The 22,355-nt window shown below is 40.3% G+C and overlaps 1 protein-coding gene across 1 annotated transcript in view; it reads left to right on the top strand.

Annotated features, from left to right (window-relative positions):
* Positions 1–22,355, top strand: part of myo15aa (myosin XVAa) — a 55,149-nt gene that overhangs the window by 8,160 nt on the left and 24,634 nt on the right. The window contains exons 11-32 of the mRNA XM_037689508.1: positions 3,368–3,481; positions 7,803–7,861; positions 8,017–8,140; positions 11,120–11,215; positions 11,409–11,540; positions 11,645–11,770; positions 11,907–11,984; positions 12,079–12,236; positions 12,321–12,366; positions 12,454–12,578; positions 14,060–14,177; positions 14,391–14,566; positions 14,911–14,995; positions 16,366–16,419; positions 16,515–16,596; positions 16,940–17,070; positions 18,479–18,574; positions 18,707–18,942; positions 20,424–20,614; positions 21,554–21,626; positions 21,792–21,983; positions 22,079–22,188. Coding sequence (XP_037545436.1) covers positions 3,368–3,481; positions 7,803–7,861; positions 8,017–8,140; positions 11,120–11,215; positions 11,409–11,540; positions 11,645–11,770; positions 11,907–11,984; positions 12,079–12,236; positions 12,321–12,366; positions 12,454–12,578; positions 14,060–14,177; positions 14,391–14,566; positions 14,911–14,995; positions 16,366–16,419; positions 16,515–16,596; positions 16,940–17,070; positions 18,479–18,574; positions 18,707–18,942; positions 20,424–20,614; positions 21,554–21,626; positions 21,792–21,983; positions 22,079–22,188 — 2,602 coding nt within the window. The remainder of the gene's footprint in view (positions 1–3,367; positions 3,482–7,802; positions 7,862–8,016; positions 8,141–11,119; positions 11,216–11,408; positions 11,541–11,644; positions 11,771–11,906; positions 11,985–12,078; positions 12,237–12,320; positions 12,367–12,453; positions 12,579–14,059; positions 14,178–14,390; positions 14,567–14,910; positions 14,996–16,365; positions 16,420–16,514; positions 16,597–16,939; positions 17,071–18,478; positions 18,575–18,706; positions 18,943–20,423; positions 20,615–21,553; positions 21,627–21,791; positions 21,984–22,078; positions 22,189–22,355) is intronic.

Genomic DNA, 22,355 nt, shown 5'->3' with positions numbered 1-22,355 from the left:
ATAGATAGATAGATAGATAGATAGATAGATAGATAGATAGATAGATAAAATAAATAAGCTAAGGGTAAAGAAAACCAATAAAAAGAAATGTTGAATTTGCAGCCAGGACTCCCAATGAGACAGACAGAAATGCAGACTAGAAAGTAGGCCTAAAAACAGTTACTGCACAAAAACATACCATCCATCCATCCATCCATCCATCCATCCATCCATCCATCCATCCATCCATCCATCCATCCATCCATCCATCCATCCATCCATCCATCCATCCTTCCTTCCTTCCTTCTATCCATCCATCATCTTTAGCCGCTTCTTCCTTTCGGGTCATGGGGTTTACTGGTGCCCATACGTAATAATCACTGTACGAGAGGCAAGGGACACCCTGGACAGATCTCCAGTCCATCACAGGGACACAGAGACAAAAGAGACAAACAACCATTCACTCTCTTGCTCACACCTAGGGCCAATTTAGAATTACCACTCAGTCTAACATGCATGTTTTTTGTTTGTGGAGGAAACTGGAATACCCGGAGAAAACCCACGCATGCACAAAGAGAACATGCAAACTCCACTCAGATAAGCCCCTGGCCAGGATTTCAACTGGCGACCTTCTCACTGTGAGGTGGCAGCTCTACCAACTAAGCCACCATGTCACCCACAAAAACATACCTTGTATTGAAAAACAACTGAAGCTGAACTTCATGAAGAAAAAACATCTAGTTGTCACATTTGTACATTTTTATGTCTACAGTGTTTTAGGGAACAAACATGATAGTTTATTTTATTTTATTTTTTTACCATTCAACCTTTATTTATACAGCTTAATCACACTGAGCCTCAGAGACTCATTTACAAGTAAGCTCTGTATTAGACAGACAAAAATGTAGAGAAAAGAAACACGAGGGGAAAGGAGGCAAAAAAAAAAAAAAAAAAAAAATCTCACACTGCGCCCTGACCGAGGCACAGTGTGAAAGTTGAGGAAAAAAGACCCTGCACATAAACAGCATGATGACACAGACATTCTGCAGGGAGGAGGAAGCCGAGAAGGGCGGTGAGATTGTCCGTGAACACTACCAGAGGTTCCATAGTCCTGATAAAGATGGTACAGTGTCAGCCAGCTTGCTCTGATAAGGGTTCACAGATGTTCTCGGGGAGCAAGGGAGGGAGGGGGCAGAGCAAAGCATCATGGTTTACAAAACCTCCAGGAGCATTTGAGATAAGGTGGCCTGTCCAAGGCCTGCTGGGGAGCCTATTTCAGATAAATAGCAGTTGTTTTGGGACAGACAGACTTTACTGAGTTCACGTCTGCCTTCAGTCTTTTGCTGGTACTCTCAGTGGCGAATCCAAACATCCAGATTTTGTGGTCAAACCGCCGGTCCGTGCAAGTAGCCTTCTCCGAGATCGATTCCTTCAAAGCATAGTCTGAGCGCTCGTAGCACGGTGCAAACCTTCATATAAGGCAGGAAGCCTCATCAATGCCAATACTACAGCTGACGTCTTCCTAATTTGTCAATATCCCAGAAACCTGATGATTCCAAAAAGCAGAAACCCTGTTATCATAAATCCAATTATGTACACGTCTTCAACATCCTCTATGGACAATTCAGACAGACATATCCTCTTCCGTCCACCCCAGGAATCTATGACATATCCGGCTGCATGCGTCCCTTCAGGGCATAAGGTTTCTCATGCACCCTGTCTTCTCATCGAGAAAATTTTATAAATTGTGTTGAGAGACCAGCTGACCAGATCCATAACAATTTACGATTCGGAAGTCGTGTAATGAGAAGCACTGAGGCAGATTCACAAACGGAGCAAAAGCAGAGGAGGGAGGCAAGAGAGGGGAAAAAGGTATCTGCCTTCGTCGAAAGCAAGTGGTGAAGACATGATAGGCTCTAGTTTTGAAGAGAAAAATATGAACTCTGAAAAAAGAGTCAATGAGAGTTGGGGTATTTGCAGACCTCACTCTGAGAAGATAAAAAAAAAAAAAAAACAGCATAAGTCCTGTGTCCGTAAAAGAAATACAGTACTGTGTGAATGAAGATGAAAATGCTAAAGTTTTGGTGTCTTAAAATAAACTCTAAAAGAAATGTAAAGTTTGTGAGAGTTATAAGAGTTTTTAGAAAATTAGTGTGTGACATTATCTCACTTCGTTAAATAGTCTCTGATACAATCTTCAAAGATACTAAAACCTCAGTGGTGGTTGTAAATGCTGGTTCATTCACAGTGACATTTTCCTTGACCCTTTTAAACTTTGAATGATGTTTCTACTGTGAAGTTTGTCTGAGCTCTGGAGCTTTAATTAGATCTGGGATTTGTCATGAGTTTCAACAAATCCCCAGTAATGTGTGGATTCGTTTTGCATGAGTTATATGAATTTTCTGACACCAAAAGTTACAGCACACTATTTTGAATCAACACTCATGTTTTGATTTATTTTGGGGAACAATAGTCCAGTGCTTTTTTATTGGCACCATTGATTACTGTACATGTTACTGTACCGTTACTGAGTGAATAGGGGACTTGGAAATACCATCTGTCCATCTTGTGACTTGGATAATTAAAAAAAATAAGTAAAAAAAAACAACTTCCATTTTAGTGTGTGACTGCATCTAAGGGTAAGAAAGGTCACTATGAAAAATTGGGTTGCCACGTCAAAATTCAAAAATGGTCACCGCCATATGTATATGTGTTAAATGGCCACCCCTATTACTTCCAGAAACTATGCTTTCTAGTTTTTTATATTGCTTAAAAGTATATGTACCTCAAAAGATTGGGGTGGCCATGGCTCCGCCATTGCACCTGGTGGTGAATAAAACATCTCCCTCAGCTCACCAGGATCTGTCACTCTGCGCCGCCTCAAACAAACATAAAAATTTAAATAAATAAAAACAGATCTACCTCTGTACCCAGTTTACACAATTTCATTCCACCTCATAGGTTTATTGTCATGTCACCACATGTGGTGACATGACAATAAACCTACTTGAAGTTGAACTCATGCCCACTTGTATATCTTGCACCAAAAACATTAAAGTTTGCGTGCATTTTTCGGTTCATATCCAGTCCAGAAAAACACTCATCTTGAAAACTTCAAACATTCACTATTCAAATCCTTCAGTGACATGGGACATTAGTGTACCGCTTGTTATTAAATGCTATTGTTTTCATTTCATCATCCAATGGTAGAAAATGTACAATGAACACATTTTTTACAGTATATGCGCAACAAATGGTTTGTGGTACATGTTGGTCTTCTGAAGAAAAGCCTGATACTTTGCAAAACTTTACTCAGCTTCTTTCACACTGTGATTTCCTTAAACATACTGTAGATCAAACTGTTGTCTTTTTCCCTGCTGTGCTGAAGGCTGACGGCCAGGAGGTGGCATCAGTGGCGAGCGCCCAGGAGATCCGAGTGGTGGCAGAGCTGCTGCAGATCTCACCTGAAGGACTGCAGAAAGCCATCACCTACAAAGTCACGGTCTGTGTTAAAACACGTCATTGTGTGGACATTTTAAGTCTATATGCTCTGCCTTTCCCAGACTGGACTGTAAATGATAACTCTGTCAGACTCATCTTGACCTGCAGCAGGCCGGCCTCACACACATAGTTACTTCCAAGGCTTTGTATCGACCCCAAGGTCACTACACAGACACAAAGGAGACACGTTGTTCCCACATGCAGAGCACAAGAATGACAAAACACTGCCACTAATCTGCCTCCACCATTGTCTTGTCCCTTTAGGAATACCTGTCAGAGCCAAGTTTACTGGTAAAAGACTCACAGTAGTTCCTGTGAGTCGGGTTAGATCCGTTTGATCTGTCTGTGAGCAAAGAATAAAGCCGGCAAAATCCTGTTCTGGAAAGGTTTGCCTCTCAGTTCTCAAGTGCGCAACAAGAATATGTAATTGTAATTAAAAATGGCTACAAAGTGTGCTTTAATGCACCAACGCTGAGCTTTCAGTTCTCACGTTTTCTTTTTTCTGTGCAGGACAGAAATAATCATTTTTGGTCCAAAAATTTCTGGGGATTTTAGTTTTGCAAATACATCTAGATCGGGGTCTGCAACCTGTGGCTCTGGAGCTGCATGCGGCCCTTTGGTTCCTCTGCAGAGGCGCTTTCAAACTGTGTCCAAAACCAACAAACCGCTGCTAGTTTTAACAGTTTCATGTCATTTCTTTTGCAAATTTGTGAATACTAGTACTAATACAAGAAGTAAAACACACTCACTTTAACTTTATTTCTTTAAAGTAGCATATTTAATTTTTCCACTATTTAAAAAAAAAATCACTAGATCTGCATACTTCTTTGTTTTTATTTTTTTTAAAGATGGTAAAAACTATAAAAAATAAAACCTTCTTTACAATAATCAGGTCTTTTCTTTTGTCTTAAAATGTCAAAACATCAACAAGTGTTAAAAATCAGATCATTTTAGTTTTATTATGTCACTCCTGGCCTGAAAAGCCTCCTCCAACAAACTTAAAGTGGTCCACGAGCCACCAGTTGATAATCACAGTTGGAGCAGGTTTTGTGGCTCCGGACATTTTAATGTAGTGAACAAAGGGGCAGAAATGGCTCTTTGGATTGTCAAGGTTGCAGACTGATCTAGATGTAAAAAATAGGAATACATTCTTATTATATCTTTAAATTAAATCCATTTCAGCACAATTTGACATCCTCTTCTTACAAAATAAAAGCCAAGTTCCCATGAAATGTGTAAGATGAAGCAAATCCAGTATGAACAAAAGAAAGCTGTAGGTAATCGTCCTCCCTGATGGTTTTATCATCTCTCTCAATTAAAAAAAACAAAACATTGACTTAAAAGGGGTGTTTCCTTCATTCAAGTATTGCATCCTTTAGTCTCCAGCTTAAAGCACAAATGATGTTCAGTTATCCAGGTGCGCTGTATTCCTATAAAAATCACACCCATAAGCGATATGAATAATTTGAGTCAAAATCCGTCCTTTTCTTTCCTGAGCTCAGTTTAAAACGTGGTTCCACTCGTCCTGATCGTCGTCGGGATCCTTCAGAATGGAATCGATGTTAATGAGAGGAGTAATAAGAGGCTCGGAGACACACTAACAGCACATCTGATCACGGTGCTTGTTATGTCTTCCACGTGCACACGCCCATGCACACAACGCAAGAGTCTTTTGCATAATTTAATTTCTAATTACCAAGGCGAGTATGTAACAGGAGAGCAGGCAATTATCCCTCTTTCAATGTGTGTGTGTGTTTGTATGTGTGGTGGTTAAGTGGACGTTGGCGAGCGAGGCTCTCAAGTCTCAAAGCGTTCTTTTATCTGATCAGACCGCAAGACTCGGCTTCTTGAATTAATGAGGCGAGAGAAGGAAGAACTAAAAGGAAGCAAAAGAAGGAATGGAGGAAAGCCAAAGGAACTGAGGCAGCATGATTAGAGCCCTGATCTGTTCAACGTCATATAAAACATTCACTATATTCTTGTTTTGAGCACGTCACAGCTCCTAAACAAACTGAGGTTAGGCTGAAAGTGAAATAATCTACTTTTTTTACTGAGATCTGTCAATAATCTGAACATTTAAATGTTTTTTACTTAAAAGACATCTTTTACTGAGACGTACAGCTCATCACGTACAGACAATGGTTTTTGAGTCATTGATACACTTTATATCAGGTTTTTGTCAGCGTCGGTATGAGTTCTTCTGTCTATAGTGTTAGCAAAATATCTCACCAACAATTGGAAGCATTTTTATTAAGACCTAAAAATTAGTCGTTGGTTATTCATCTACAACTGATTAAGTTTTGAAGTCAACCCAACTCCACCACAGCCAACTGACATTAGAAAACACAAAAACTGCCACAACTCAACCAGTTCTACAGTAGAGTTGCATTTGGGCCCAAAAAGTCCGACCTGACCTGGCCCCAGCCCGTAGCCATCATTTCCGGACCCCCCCCCCCACCCCACCACCACCATTTTTAATTAAGCTTTGACTGCTTATGTAGTTATTAGTGGTCGGCGGACGCATGCGGTTGAATAAAAGGGGCAGAAGATCGGAGCTGAGGGGGTGTTTGTCCTTTCATGGCTGTCAAAGTGCATTAAATCCATGCTTCTGCCTGTATTCTGCATTATTCACACATGGACCCTGCTCTGACATGTCTGCTTTGGGATCGCACCTGTTTGGGTTGTCGGCCAATGAGTGCAGCAGCTCAACGTCCATTTGGCCGATGGATCGCTTCCTGGCAGTACCGGTAGTCCCATCTGAAGCTTAAATGAACTTTATTTTACCTCTTTCAAGACCGGTCAGCTCGCTGTCAAATGGCCGTGTGTGGCTGGTGATGGTATGGCAAGCCATGTTGCCATATATTTGGATTGTCAGCTGCACGCATCCGCTGATGCAATCAAAAGCTCAACACCGACACGGCCCGCCCATCCAGCACATTATTATGGCCTGGCATGGCCCAAATTTGGGCCGGGCCGGGCTTCGGGCCCGGGTTAGAAATGACAGTTCTATTTCACAGACACTGAGCTAAAATCTGGTGTGGTAGTAGCTGAGAGTAATTTAAAACACATACTCGGAGCACTAACAAATCACCTATAATGTTATTTTAAAGTAATAAAAAAGAAACTGTCCAGATGACCCAACTGAGAATTATTGGATTTGGTACCTGGATTATTGAGCACGAACTTTGTTGTTATTTTAAAGATTTGTCCAAAACAAACACAACACCATAATTTCTTAACACAAGGCATTCTTAATTTAATACTCCACTATGAAAAGCGACAGGTGATATGTGTTCCTTTAAGGGATGCTAGCCCACTAATGTACATAAAATAATGAAATATTGCTTATTGAGACAATCCTTAAATTACAGCATGACAGAGGCAGATGGAAACCTTGTAAATACACACTTTTAATCAGATTATCTCAATGGACAAAAGGCAGGAAAGCATCAGATCTTATAGTGTTCATCTTGAAAGGAAGCACAAATTTATATGATTATCAGAAATATTACTGCTCACCTGATGTCCTCGGATGGTTGAGTTCAACAAACTAAGAGGATAGATTTGGAAAGAAACTGTTTGGACAATATGTTAGGATTCTGTCTGTGAGTGTGAACCCAATGGTGCAAGCAGGCACAGGGAACTTGCAGGGTAAAGTAAAATAATATTTGTTAATAAAATAACAGGCTGTTGAGGCAGCAATACTCACATAGGGAGCGAGGAACCAAACATCTTGGATGACATTGCGCGGACACAAGGAGAACGTGGGGACGCAGACTTAAATACAAGACGCTAACAAATAGACAATGACAAACTCCTGGGGCAGGACAACCGGTGGCGGAGGCAGGAGCTGATTACAAGAGGCGAAACACTGAGGAGAGTAGGACAGAAGACAAGAATCACACAAACACACACAGATTCTCTCACACTACAAAACACTTAGAACAAATCTAACAGATTATTGGAGAAAATGTCCGGATCTCAAATTAACGAGTGAATTTAAACCAAACAGATTAAAGGAAACAGAAACCGTTAGTGCCACCATTGATAGGAACCGCGCTTAATCTTGAATACAAGAACGACATCTTGATTAGTCCAAGTATTTTTAGTAGCTTAAAGTCACATAAATATAATTTTGTTTTTATGAATTGGATTCTAAGTCCATGTGAGGTATACAATAATAAAAACTGAGCTATTTAAATAAATTCAGTACTAGTAAGAAAATAGATTTTGTTGCCTAAATGAATTAAATACATACTGTGGTGCTTCCCCCCTCAACTAAAGCATGCTGTTTAACTGTGTGGCTCCATTGTTTTCTACAGGAGACAATGAGGGACAAAATCTACACCCCTCTGACTGTAGAAAGTGCTGTTGATGCCAGGTGAGGGATCATAATGAAAAAGAAAAAGCACAAACATTTCAAACTATCTCCCTGACTGATTGCTACTTAAGCAGCACGTGTTCCTGCTAACTGATGTTTCTCAGAAGTTTAAAATGATAAATGACGTCTTTCCTGTGCAAATGTCTTCTGTTTAGAGATGCTGTTGCCAAGATTCTGTACTCGCTTCTGTTCCACTGGTTAACAGAGAGGATCAACGCTCAGGTGTACCCCCGCCAACACAGCCCCTCCATCTCCATCCTGGACATTTACGGTTTTGAGGTACACAAGTTTCCCATTGCCTCTTGTCCTGTTACAACTTTAAAATAATTTTAAACAAACATTAAAACGAAAACGGGCTTACCTATACAAATGTTGCCTTGGGTAAAAAGAAAGGATTTACGTTGTTTGAGCTTTAAAGTAGACACAAACCTTTTTCTTTCATGGCATAACAAGAAACTAAAACCTAACTTTAGGTGCATGGACTTGAGCATGGACTTTGTTGTCTAACTTTAGGTGGCATTCAGCGCTTAATCTGAGCCAGATCCTGTTCCGGCAGGATCCGGGAACTCTCTTATTTTGACAGGGTGCGTTCCGGTAACTGTTTGCTTGGATCTGATAACTCTCAGGCTTACTAATAATAAAATTATGAACAAATATGACTGCCTTGAACAAATAAAACTTATATATGTAAACTGAAAATAATTACATAAACACTCATTTTAAACAAAACCGCTACTTACGAGCTTCTTAATATCACATATCAGCTGCCCCTTCATGTAAGCATTTTAGCTTCTACCCTTAAAAAAAATCTCCGCCCCTAAAAGAGTGGCGGGGGTGAGTGCCGAGCTAACCTGGCAGTTGTACGCGAGCAGGAGCCCACAGTGCAGTCGCCATGAACAGACGGAGGAGGTGCCTGGAGATTTCACATGCGGAGTCAGACAGTGAATTCAGCAGAGAAGAGTCGGGCTCGGAACCGTCACGTAATGGGGAGGGGGGGAGGATGCTTGACAGAAGCGAAGTGTTTACAAATGTAGGTAAATGTAGATGTTTAACAACCTGTTGAAATACACCAAAATGCAGGAAATCACATCTACTTTACTCAACATTTTCTGGTGGAGGACCCCCAGACTGCCACCGGCCCACCCACTACTTGTATTCCGGCATCGATTGGTTTACAAATTAAGCCATGGTGGCATTCTTAGGGTGCATTCACACCAGCCCTGTTTAGTCCGCTCTAGTCTGAACTCTAGTCTGTTTGCCCAGAAAGTCCGGTTCGTTTGGCGAGGTGTGTGAATGCACAATCGAACTCTGATACGGACCAAAAAGGTGAACTCTGGTCCACCTAAATACAGAGGCCTCGGTTCGGTTGAAGTGAACTATGACGCAGTTCGAATGCAGTTCGAATGCAGTGTGAATGCAAGCGGACCGGAGACCGCTCCAAAAGCAGGAAGTGGACTACAGCACAGGGCAAGCAAACGCATTTCTCTTACCTCATATGAAGCTGTCAGCTGCCTTGTGTGAAAAACAACATTCTCCATGGTCTTCTGCCTCATCTTCCACTTATGCTGAGTCCATTGTTGAAAAATGACAAAACAAAAATCCTAAAACCGCTAAAATTTGACGCCACTCCATTTTGGTTTTTATTTCCAGAAGAAGAAGTGTCTTCTTCAGAGGTTTTTGTGTCGTTTTCTTCAGTAGTTCTTGGTGTAGCGCCACCATAGGCGGGGGGTGGGGGGGGGCAGGTTGGCTCGACTGAGTCAGTGCAGTGTGAATGCAAACCGCACCACCTGAAAATGTAAACAAATGTTCTGAACCAAGTCTACCGGTCTATCAGGTGTGAAAACAACCTTAGACAACTTTGTGCTATGAGTTAAATTATCCCAGTTTGTGGTTTGTCAGTGCTGAAAGGCGTATCTTGCCCTTCTACTTTGTGAACCTTATTACGCAGGCATGCATTATTTTCTCTGTAAATGATTACTGGTATAAAGATCTACAAAGACTGCTTACATTTGCTGTGTAACAAGGAGATTTTTGTATCTTTACTCTCGATTATCATCAAAACGTTGCAGACGTGTTGTTACTGCATGTGGTTACTGCATGTGGTTACTGCATGTGGTTACTGCATGTGGTTAGCAGAGACCTGACAGCACCTGTTTTTACTTGATGTTCTGCACATCATTTGCACCAGCCATCTGCTGCTTTTTAGCATCAAACTTGCAAAGCAAATAACAGGTGTTCTCTCTTTTTGTGTCAAGTTGCCCTTGCTGCACAACCTAAATATGTCTCTCTGCCACAAACACAACAGGTACAAAAGTGACAGAGAAAAGTGTTTTTATCACAATGAGCTCCTGCAAAAATGATTCCATGAGATAAAAACTTGAAGTTCTGGTTGTTAGCCTCTAGAAGTGAAGCACAATCCGTTGAAATCTTCTATAATCTTAGGTTTTGTATTTCAAATGTAAAACAACAAAAACAGGAATTTATTAACTTTTTTAACGTTTGTCTTTTTTACGGCAAATAAAGTCTGACACTGATCAGTGAGGATGAATCAAACCTTTTCCTGACATGCCCGCTTGCTTTTTACGAAGGCTGCAATGCAGCAAATTACTTCCCGTCCTCTTATTTTTCTGGGAATGCAAATGCAACCAGCTCTCTGGAGATGTTAACTACTTTGTACTTTGTATTTCAAGCTGAATGCTTAGGCACTTTTTACCCTGGCAGTTATCCACATAAACACGTTCGGGTTTTCTCTGAAATGCGAGCACAGTATCAATCTAATGTGAGCAAACAGTGCCAGATCAAAACAGCACAGTTTGAAGCTCACATCTCCCTTTGCAAGGTCTTTGAGAATCAAACAAATGTGCAAAATTCTTATTTTTGCTTGTGAGAGACACAGAATCCATTGGTGAATTTGTGCCAGAAGCTGATGATGGTGCAGGAGAGCTTTTCCCAAAAAGAAGTGGGAGAAAAGAAGATTAGTGAAGTGGCCAATCTTTTGTCATTTAGTCTCTTACCCTGAATTTTTTTTCTGTACTAGTTGAATAGACGGAAACAATCCAGATGATCACCAGCAGAACAGAGTGCGTTCACTCGTCATACAGGAGAGCAAACATTTATCTGCCCCTGTCATGTTCAGAGATAAAATTTAGGCTGAAACTCTTGAATAGTCATTCATAAGATGTGAAGACTGGATACATATAATCACCAGATTTGTTTCTTTATGTGCGTGCGTGCGTGTGTGTGTGTGTGTGTGAACAGGATCTGGCCTTTAACAGCTTTGAGCAGCTTTGCATTAATTATGCAAACGAATACCTGCAATTCTTCTTCAACCGGATCATATTCAGAGAGGAACAGGTGAGTCCACGCCACACCTGCAGTGCACACGTGAACACACACTCGTCATGAACTATTCAGAGGTTAGCCTTGGAGTGCATACTGTAGTTTAGGCCAATCATAATTAGTGGTAGAACCCAATATGTAAACTGGTAGAAGTGAGGATAACACACATTCAGTGTGAAAGTTGCTGTTGTATCTGCTCCCCCTGCAGGAAGAGTACAGCAGAGAGCAGATCCCATGGCAGGACATCACCTTCAGTGACAACCAACCCTGCATCGACCTCATCGCCGCTAAGCCTCATGGGATACTGAGGATTCTGGACGACCAGAGCTGCTTCCCTCAGGTGAGGAGTTCAACCATCAAGAAGCCTTAGTGGCACCCACCCTGCAACATTTATGTACATGGATTAAAAATATTTATCACAAGAGTGTGCTAATTTGTTGCCAGGCAACAGACCACACATTTCTCCAAAAGTGTCACTATCACCATGGCAACAGTCCACTGTATCAGAAGCCAAAGATGCCCCTCCCTGAGTTCACCATCAAGCACTTTGCTGGTCGGATCACCTATCAGGTACTCAGTCCCTCTTGACTCATCAGTTAACTTTTTACAGCTTAATCGGGGATAAACACTCCTGATGCTGAATAATGAAAGGAAAAATCTTATTTGAACAAAATATCATCCATTAATAAACATGTCACTGATGCAGGTGTACAAGTTCCTTGACAAGAACTACGATCAGGTCCGGCAGGATGTTCTGGACCTGTTCATTCAGAGCAGGAACAAGGTGCGTGTTGAACTTAAGCTAATCTGTGTGAGCAGATACAGTTGCAGAAATGTGTGTATGCAGGGTGTGTGAGAATATATGTTTTGGTGCTCAGATGGTGTCAAACCTGTTCCTGGCCCACGCAGAGACCACAGGTCAACAGAGAGGGGGTCACATGAGGAAGAGCAGCTCAGTCACCAGAAAGTACCAAGCTCCCACCGTCAGCAGCAAATTCCAGCAGTCGCTGCTGGAGCTGGTGGAAAAGATGGAGAGGTGAAGTCCTGCTCTGGCTTGGAGAACACAGACACAGCAATCTGCTCCAACTACTTACTCGCTTATTTTGTACTTTTGTTTCAGGTGCAACTCTTTCTTTGTTCGCTGCATTAAGCCAAATAACTTGAAGGTAGACCTGAAGACATTCTGTATTTCAGGACTTTTTGGTGTACATGTATGTAAACTTGTGTATTCATGTGTGTTTATTTGTCCACAGCTACCAGGAGTGTTTGAGGACGAACTGGTGAGCAGCCAGCTGAGGCATTCTGGAGTCCTGGAGACCATCAGGATTCGTAGAGAGGGGTATCCTGTCAGAATGCCATTCTACATCTTCCTTTTTAGGTAATGTACACACAGAACACGGAATCCCTTCAAAATCACTCAAAATACTGGGTAAAATCCTAATTTTCTCATTGAAAGTTTTCAAGATGAAAGGCAGTCTAGTGATCCTTTCATTGCCATTGAGAGACCCTGAATGAAATCTGGGTTCTGGACTCAGTCCAGATCAATAAACAGAAAAGTGAAGAGAAATCGTGGGCCAGACATGAGAAATGTAAGAAAAGCTGAAATGGGTAAATGAAAAGCTGTGCTGTCTTCAATAAAAACTTAAAGTGTATAGTCAATGTGTTATACTAGTGATGTCGTATTGAAACAAGACTTGGACATTTTACAGCCATTATATAAAAATCTAAGAATCACTCAACAACATTAGATCCATACTTAAGATCATATGGGACGATTAAATTTAAAAACGATGAAATTCTAGAGTCTCTGGACCATACCAAGTCTGTGCACATTGAGATCACACTTATCAGGGACAGACTGCGTTGGGTGGGACATGTTGCATGCCTGCCTGTTCACTGAACAAATATGTTGCTCTATGGAGAACTTATAAATGGTTCCAGAAAGACATTCACATCTATATCTATAGTCATACATATACGACTTTGTACTATGTCTCCTATAAACTCTCTCATGTATTAGTGTGTTACCCATATCCGGTTGTAGGCGATATATATCTTAAATGAGTTATCATAAATTGTAGATAAGTTGTGTTGTATAAAATAACTTGCTGTAAATACAGTAAAGTGTGCACAAGTTAATGTTCATCTGAAATTTGTCGACCAGTCTGTGTCCAAAAAGACTTAATTTGGGTCTGGATCCAGACCTTGGCCTGGAGTTTGGAGATCCCTTGTCTAGTACATTCAGGTGTGTGTTAACACCTCCCAGTCACAAAAGACACAAATGTTTGTTATATATTGCTACTATATCTATAAAGTTAATTAAATTATATCTGTCATGCTACTATAAAAGCAGGTTTCACTCTTCATCAGTCCAGGTTAATTAAACACTTAATATTCAAGCAAATTGTACTTTTATCATTAATACTTTAAAGATTATTTACAAGTAGAAAACGTCCAAGCTCACAGTTTTGACTGGAGTGTGGTTCTGAATAAACTCACAGCAAGATCAATGCTCAAAAAACCTGCACAGATCTAAAAGATACAACTTTGCATTAAGTTGCTTTTTGAAAGTTAAAGTCATGGTAGTATAATCAAAAAGTTACTGATCAAGAATAGTTTGTTTGATGTATGACTGAAGGAGTATTTCTTATTTTAAAAAGTAATGGTAAATCAGCTCAAGCACCTAAAACCATCCGTCAATGGTGGAGGGTTGATGGTTTGGGCCTGTTCTGCTGTCATCAGACCCGGAGACCAGAGCAGACCATGAACTCCTCTGTAGACCTAAATATTCCTGAATCAATTGTGAGGACATTTACTCTGTTGTGTCAACACGTCCATGTGAATGTGTGTCTTTCTCAGGTACAAGTCTTTGGTGGGAATTCAAGAACTTCCAGCAGCGAATGGAGAAAACTGTGTGATTTTGCTCAGTAAGCTGTGTCCCCTCCGACCGGGTGCTTTCCACGTTGGTGTCACCAAGGTGAGGTCCTTCATCTGATGGAAACCTCATCACAATCTTGTCCTGTCAAGATCCTGTGTTAGCTGTTATTAAGTTCTGTAACACCAGCTTGTGTCGTCAAATTGTTGTAAAGTGTTGTATATAGCACCAATATTTACCAGTTTAATTACATTTTTATGTCCCATTGGTAGTCGAGTGTAACCTCGTGTTCATAATTGTGTTCTTGTGTCTTAGTTGTTTTTGAAGGAGGACATCTACCAGTTGTTGGAATGTAAAAGAGAGCGATCTCGTCAGCTCGCCGCTCTCACCTTGCAGCGTTACACCCGCATGTTCTTCGTCAGGAAACGCTTCATTGACTTCCGTAAGAGAATCATCAGGTTTCAGGCCCGGAGCCGGGGCTTCCTTCTCAGGTACGAGCCCACTTTCAAATCTGACATCCCTAAAAGAAAAATGAAACTGTTCACTGCACCTTTGCTTGTTGATGTTTCAGTCAAATAAAAGTGTGTATGGAGTCTGAGATGCTAAAACACATGAATACTTTTACTTAAGCTTAGTTTATTTGGGATACTCATATTTAGTTTAAAGCTTAGTTTATTTGTCATATTGACATAGATTGTGAGGTAGAATATAAGGACAAACATCTTACTAACTATGAAACATAGTGATGGAGTGTCATGATTTGGACTTGCTTGTTCTGTAAATATTAATTTGTCTGATAAAATGAGTTGCATTTGACTTCCATTTCTTCCTGCAGGAAACAATATGTGAAAATGAGAAACAGTCTGGTCCGGTTTCGTGCCATTGTCCACATGTATGTCAACCGCAAACAATACATCAAGGTACTGCAGTAGAGTTTGATTATTACTACCTGTTTGTGTGTGTGTGTGTGTGTGTGTGTGTGCGTGCGTGCGTGCGTGCGCGCGCGCGCGCTTCCAAAATTTTTTATAAACAACTGGCTGAAGTTGCATGAAACTTGTGGAAATCATCACTGGATGTACACAATGCAACTGAAACATTTTTATACGACTGCTTTTTTTAAGCCAACCCAATTCAAGATGGCCACCACAGCCAGATGACTAAAAAACAAAATAACAATAAATGTTACTAAAATAATCATAAAATGTGATGTGGTAGTAGCAAAGAGTCATTCTCAACACATTCTTAGCAGATTGCACAATGTTGTTAGTCAAGGGAATTTAGGATATAGGTTTATGGATGTTTGTCAGCAACTAATGTTAAATTAATGTGTGTGAGTTAGAGGTTGTTTTTCCTCTCAGAGAGGAGCCTGCAGACACACCTGATAACTCCAAGGATAGCTCCTAGTCTGTAAGCTGTGAAGCCGAGGTCCTCTTTACCTGCTTCTGTCTGATAAGGATTATAAAAACACTTTCTGCCTCACTGTCTGGTGCAGATTCTCAAGACTTTAAGCATGTAACTTTGTACATCTGTGAAATACTTTTGTGATTGTCTGCCCTTGCAAGTAAAGACCGGTTCAAAATCTTCTCGTGTCCTCATAGTGGCTTATTTGAGTAAGTAGATAATAATAGGATATTTATTTATCTAATATTTTGGTCCTTCGAGCCGGATACGAACCAGTGAACCAAGGAAAATACTGTTGTTTACTGAAAATAAACCCATAACCTGTCAAACATCAGTTTAAAATATTTTCATTAACTGTTTGAAATCAACTCTGTCTGTTTGTTAGCAAAATATCTTACGAACTACTAGAAAGATTTTTAATAGAACCTTCAGGAAATAATTAATGGTTATATTTCTCTACAACCCTTAACTTTTGGTATAAGTTCAATTGAAGATGGTCCCTGACCTTAAAAAACACAAGAATTACTATAATTTAGTCCACTTTACAGACATTGAGCTAAAATTTGATGTGGTAGTAGCTGAGAGTTATCATCAACCCAACTCTGAGTGGTGTCATCTTCCGTGCATAACATTTTTTCTGTTTGACCAAAGCAGCTGTAACTCTCTTTGCTGCTCAAAGTGATTTTATTTAACAACTCTGGGAAGAAAGGCAGCAGGTGACATGCAGCCCATCAAAGACTTTTGTATTTTATTGTTTTAATGTTAAATTTTTGTCAGATCGTTAAAGCATACTGGTCAAAACATCAAGTAAAATGGCAGAGTTTATTGGTCATCAGTTGCTCTTATGTGTTCTTTTATGAAATGTGTAATTCTTGTGGTTTGCATGCAGATGAAGTTTGAAGCCAAAAGGAAAGTTGAAGAGGAGAAGAGGAGGAGGGAGATGGTAAAATTTATTTTACAGTTTAGCAGTCAGTATCAATAAAATTGGTTGTTTGACCAGAATGCAGTCCTACAAAGAAACATATATTTTTTTCCCAGGCGCTGAGAAAGCGCGAGGTGGTGAATGTCACGCACTTGGTGATCCCTGCAGAGCTGGGTGCTTTACTGCAGCCAGCAGGAGGTGTGTAGATGTCCGCCTTTCACATCAGCGTTCATCACATGCTGTCCTTCCATATAATTCATGAAGTGAAGCGCTGATAGAACTCTGCAGCTCTTTGAACGTAGCACTGACAGCACCAGCTTCAAAGATGATTTAAGTTGACCTGGCAGAGATAGATAGGAGTGACGTTAGGTAATAAATAAACCAAGAAGTGAAAATTAAGGCCCTTAATGGTATTTTTAAACAAGTTAGAAATAACCTGTCTGGTCAGCTTTCTTATTCCATGTGGTAAATACTGTAAAGAAGCATCTGCGTGTGTGCCGACTAATCATTTTGGTTCCCCATGTCCTTAATCTTGCCTCAGTCAGGAGGGAGCTGCATGCAGATTGTTTGGCTCTTCTTCAGGCGCCTCATATCCAAGAAGATGCTCAGCTCACTCTGCCTCTGGACATCAACAACTACCCTTTTCATCGCTACGTACAGATGCACTTCAGGGTGAGATATGCATCAATGTGCACAGTATCAACGTTCAAAAACTAGCTAAGTGATTATTTTGTACAACATTCAGTTTGCTCCCGTGTGTGGTTTCTCAGGTTTTCCCTCAGAACGGTCTTATCCTCCAGTGAAAATCTGTTAATGAAACTTTCAGGAAGTAATTATTGGACACACTTCTACAACTAGTGTTTAATGTCAGCTGAACTCAAAATGGCTGACACACCGCCTTAACAAACAACACAAAAATAGCAAAATCTCATTCAGTTTTCCAGATAATTAGCTCAAATTGGGTGTGTTAGTAGTTGAGAATCATCTTCAATTTATACTTTAGCGCTCACAGATTGAGTGACATTTTAGCCTAAAAATTTAGGTGTAACTTTTGGACTCAACCCTTCTGGTCTGTTAGCAAAATATCTCATGATCCATTGGACAAGTTTTAATAGAACTCTGAGAGGAAACACAGCAAGTGATTGCCTTTTAGAGTCAGTCTAATTCAAGATGGCTGCCACATCCGATTAACCTTTGCAAACCCAAAAGTGTCCATAACTCGGTCAGTTTTTTAGATGTGGAGCTGAAACTGGGGGTTTGTTGTTGCCCATTGTTACATAGATTACAATTTTAAAGCTTGATTTTTGCATTTAGCCATCGTTGTCTTGAACTTTTTGTGTCCAAGAACACAGACCTTTATTTTTCTGGACTGACTGGTTTTCAGGATTCAACATATAACTTGAGAACATACAACACCCAGCCTGAGAACACACACTGCAAACTGAGCACAAACTTCCATACACTCACCAAAGTAATAGAAACATACTGTAAGGGTTTTATTATCAAACTTTATGTCTATTTTGTCTCGTTTGACAGCAAATATCTGGTACTTCCCATCATTTAGAGATCCTTAATTAAAAAGGGAAGGTTTTTTGATAACTCTGTGCATAGTTTTTAGTCCATTCTCTACAAATAAAGTTCTATATGACTTATGTACCTTAGTGTTGCTACTTTGTACACATTTTTCAAGTTTCTGACTGGAAAAAAAACACTAAAGTTCATAAAAAAGAACCCAAGTTGTCCAACCGGGACAAAACATTTGACAAAATACTGGTAGATGGTTATTGGCCCAACTTTTTCTGAAGTGGAGTAAACTCTACTTTGGTAAAAAGATTGTGCTGCTATTAGCAAAGCAAACAGTGAGCGCAAATCTCTTGACATGCACCCTAAAGAAGGATAAATGTATACTTTTTAATTAAATTACAGTTTATTTAATGATTTGTTTGATTCATGTGAGCAAAAACTTATAATGAACATGTTGTCAATGTTATGAAATTGCACCAAAATCTTGTTAGGAGTGGTCAAACTTGTGACTAAATGATGCGCTTTAACAATCTTTATGAATCGTTTGTTGTTGTAGGAGCCAAAGTTTGGACTGTTAATGGCCCCTTTAGAGTCCTCCCTGACCCGAGTGGAGGACGACGTGATAACAGAGGCTTTGGAGCTGTTCAACATGGTAGAAAGACGTCTTTAGTAGTTTGTTTTCTTTCTTCCACAACAAACAGAGTGCAATGTTCTGAAAGAACAAGATTTTACACAGGCACATCAGAATTAGTTGTAATTTTCACCTTTGCTCTGTCTTCTTCAGGTTTTGCGTTTCATGGGGGACCCTCACCTGAATGGTGCACAAGAAAACATGTTTGGGAACTACATCATCCAAAGAGGTCTGTTGTCTCCGTGCTTACGAGACGAGATCCTGGCTCAGGTTGTCAATCAGGTGTGGAGAAACACAAACTCTGACAATGCAGAGAGAGGCTGGCTCCTGCTGCTGGCATGTGTTTGCAGCTTCGCTCCATCACCCAAGATGGAGAAATACCTGCTGAAGTGAGAAGCTGTTTCTTATTAATTTAAAAGTTTAACATTTTATATCTTTTATGATTTGAAAATAAAACTCAAGTTGTGGCGATCAGTGTAAAACCTATAAGAAAACCTCCCAACTTGTTTTTCTTTCTTCTTCATCTTCTTCAGTTAAATGGCATTTTTGAACAGGTTAGGCACATTTATAAATCCCAAAGACAATATAAATATAAACACTGCTCCGAAATCAAACAAGGTTGAGTCAATAAAAGAACCCGTTCAGAGGACCTGACTGTAATGATCGCCTTTTTCTGCCACCTGCCACACCCACTTACCCGCTCTATTTCAGAATCCCATCCACGGCAAGTCTCTGCCAGATTATCGAACCCTTCATGGTATTAGATATCCAGCCATTTTGTTCATGTTCACGACTGACGTTCTCGTCTCGACCTCACGCCTTGTCTTTTGGATGTACCGCTCTGCTCCTCATCTAGTTTTGTTCTGCCCTTCTGACCCTGGTACAGACTACCCCTTCTGCCTTACAGATATTGGATTACAGATTGATCTTTGGATTTGTCTTTGGACTTCTGACTCCCCGTGCTTGACCCCTGCTTCACCTTTTTGGACCATGACCTTGGATTGCCCCGCTGTTCACAGCATTAAAGACCTCCCTCAGCAGCAGCTCTCCCACCGGTTGCGGTGACGTCATCTCTCCAAGCTCCGACAGGTGGCTTCCAACTCATCTGCCTTAGAAGACATGTTTCCACAACTGGATCTAGACTCCCACCAGCAGCTGCAAAACAATAAATTTGTTTTGAAATGCTCTTGTTGTCTGGCTGAATTTTGAATCCAAACACCAGGTCCTTGACACTGACTCAGCAATGTTGGATTTATCTACCTGGATTATTGAGCATGCATCAGGATTGCTCCTGAACTAAACAAGAGTACCACATACAGCACATTACACCCCTGTCAACAAACGGTTTTACAGCAATACAGCAAATTTATAGCAATGTTTTGGACAGACAAAGACCTTGGAGGTGGGGTAATGAAAAGTGCATGCAACGCACCATCTAGTGAAGATACAAGTGTGTCTGAAGGTTTGTTAAATTGTTTTGAGCAGGTCAGAAGTTACGGTCTGAACAAGAGAAAGTTTACAAACAGATAGATGGAGACTATACCATAATCTGCTCACTTTTCAACAGGCGTATAATAAAAAGCCTCATCGCCACTACTAACTCTGCTTTAATTTGCCTAAACCTCAATCTAACTCATATATTCACTTGTTTTTTCCAAACTATAAACTAAATAATTTGCAGCTGCCTCATCGTATGAAAAATCAGACCAAACTAGGCCTTCAGGGGGAGGGGCCTTGAAGAGACATAAGCTTAAATGGAGCATTTTAAGCAAAGTGTGACATTTTCTTAACATAACCAGGGATTATATATAGCATATGTAATTTTATGCTGAGCATTAAAGTGTGACCCAATGTGATGTTTGCTCTCCAGGTTTGTGTCTGACCAGGCTCCTGCAGGTTGCCAGGGGCTGCTGCAGCACAGACTCATCCAAGCCAATCAGAAAATGCAGTTAAGCTCTGGCCCCACCCCTGAAACTGCACGGACCTATCCGCTGTCGCTGCTGGAGTGGACAGCCAATAGGAAAAAGGCTAACATGGTGTTGCACGTGCACTGTTTTGATGGTGAGATACCATTTAATTTACAGTAGTATGTCGGAAAGGTTATGTTGAGCTCCTACCTGGTGCAGATGGCTCTTTGATCGGTCTCAATTTGAAAAACAAAAAAGTTTGGTTTTGACGAAACTGATGAGCTCATGACTTGTCTGAGTGAGGACAAGACAGGAAGAGTTTTCTGTCATCTTAAAACGACTCGAGTTGCAAATGACTTATAGAAAAACTCAGTTTTTAAAAATATTTATCAATTCTGCGTTACAAAGTTATTTACTTATAATTTCTAGTTCACTTGCATACACAGATGGCAGCAGCAGCTAGCTCTAGCATTTGCTGCAGGAATATCCTAATATTTCTGCAGTAGAAACTATGTAATGTGAAACTGATGATAATGTAAATGTTTATGAAATGGGGTTTGCATAAACAGGTAGGAGTTGTTTTAAGATTACAACAATCCACTTTGGTCATGACCCAACGTGGACTAGCTATTAGCTTATCGGTCTGGTCAGAATTGTTTCTCTGAACGGAGTTTGTTCAAAGAGTCATCTCCAACAGGTAAGATACTAACTGTTCATAACCTTCAGAAAATCTGAAGCTTTCAATCAAGTCCTTTGCTCTTTTTGGATGATAATATAAAAAGAACTGTGAGCAAGCTGTGCAAAATAAATGTAAATACAATCACAAAATCATCCTTTTTTATATAAATATGTATTTATAACATTATTCTTAAAGCAAAAAACATGTTTACATATAATGCGCATGCTCAAAGAGAAGCAAAGATCAAAATTCTGCCCAGCAGGGCAATGTTTTTATTAGATGGCTGAATTACAGCCTGATAATGTGATCATTGATTATTTATTGCCAATCAGGTAAAGAAAGTTCAAGCTTACTGGACTTAAAAATTCTATGCATTATGAATGACGTCTCTAAATTTGATTATTTTTTGTGCAGGAGGTTCCTTCCTGTGTCCGGTGCATTCTTGGACTAGTGGAGAAGATTTAGCAGGACACATTCTCCGTCACAGGTCATAATGATCATTTATGTTCAGTCATACTTACATCTCTGGGTTGTAGTGCTTGAAATCTTTATTTTAGTCCACTCTCAACACAAACACTTGTTTTTATGTGATATTAAAGCAGTTGTTGCTTTGAGCTCCTCATGCATGAAGGTATTGTTTGGTGGTTTCCAGAGGAGTGTCTGACTGGTGGAGGGGCTCTTCCATCCTAATGAAGGAGCCGAGCCAGTGGGTGGAGTTGGCGGGACATGACTACGTCCTGGATCTGATTGCAGACCTGGAGCTTCCTGTGGACTTCCCAAAGCAGAAGAGTTACTTCATCATCAGCACTGACAACCCGGCTAAAGTCAGAGCTAATGCCAGCCTGTCAGTGAGCAAAATATGTTACTGGCATCACTTTTGTGGGGAAAAGCCCCAAAGACAGCAGGTTCTAAAGACAACGTTCTCCTCTGTTCTCCCAGGACGTTGTTTGGAGGTGGCTTTGACTCAGACGAGGAGCTTCCTTCTTCCTCCCCTCTCAGCATCAGACCAGCCTACAGTCTGCCAGACTCTGAAGGTTACTACAGTCACGGTACTAAAACACACACAAATTAAAACAAACTGTACATTTACAAGTAAAACTCTATTTGCAGATAGAGCAGCTGTATCGTTTATGGTGTTAGAAATTTTCTTAAATCCCAATTTTATAGTTATATAATAGTAATTTTAATCAAACAACATTTGAGCATATATATATAT

The sequence above is a fragment of the Nematolebias whitei genome, chromosome 15 (assembly GCF_014905685.2).
Source record: "Nematolebias whitei isolate Nwh7 chromosome 15, NemWhi1, whole genome shotgun sequence".
Classification (NCBI taxonomy): Eukaryota; Metazoa; Chordata; class Actinopteri; order Cyprinodontiformes; family Rivulidae; genus Nematolebias; species Nematolebias whitei.
The sequence above is the reverse complement of the archived record's forward strand: the minus strand, read 5'-3'. Positions and strand labels throughout refer to the sequence as shown.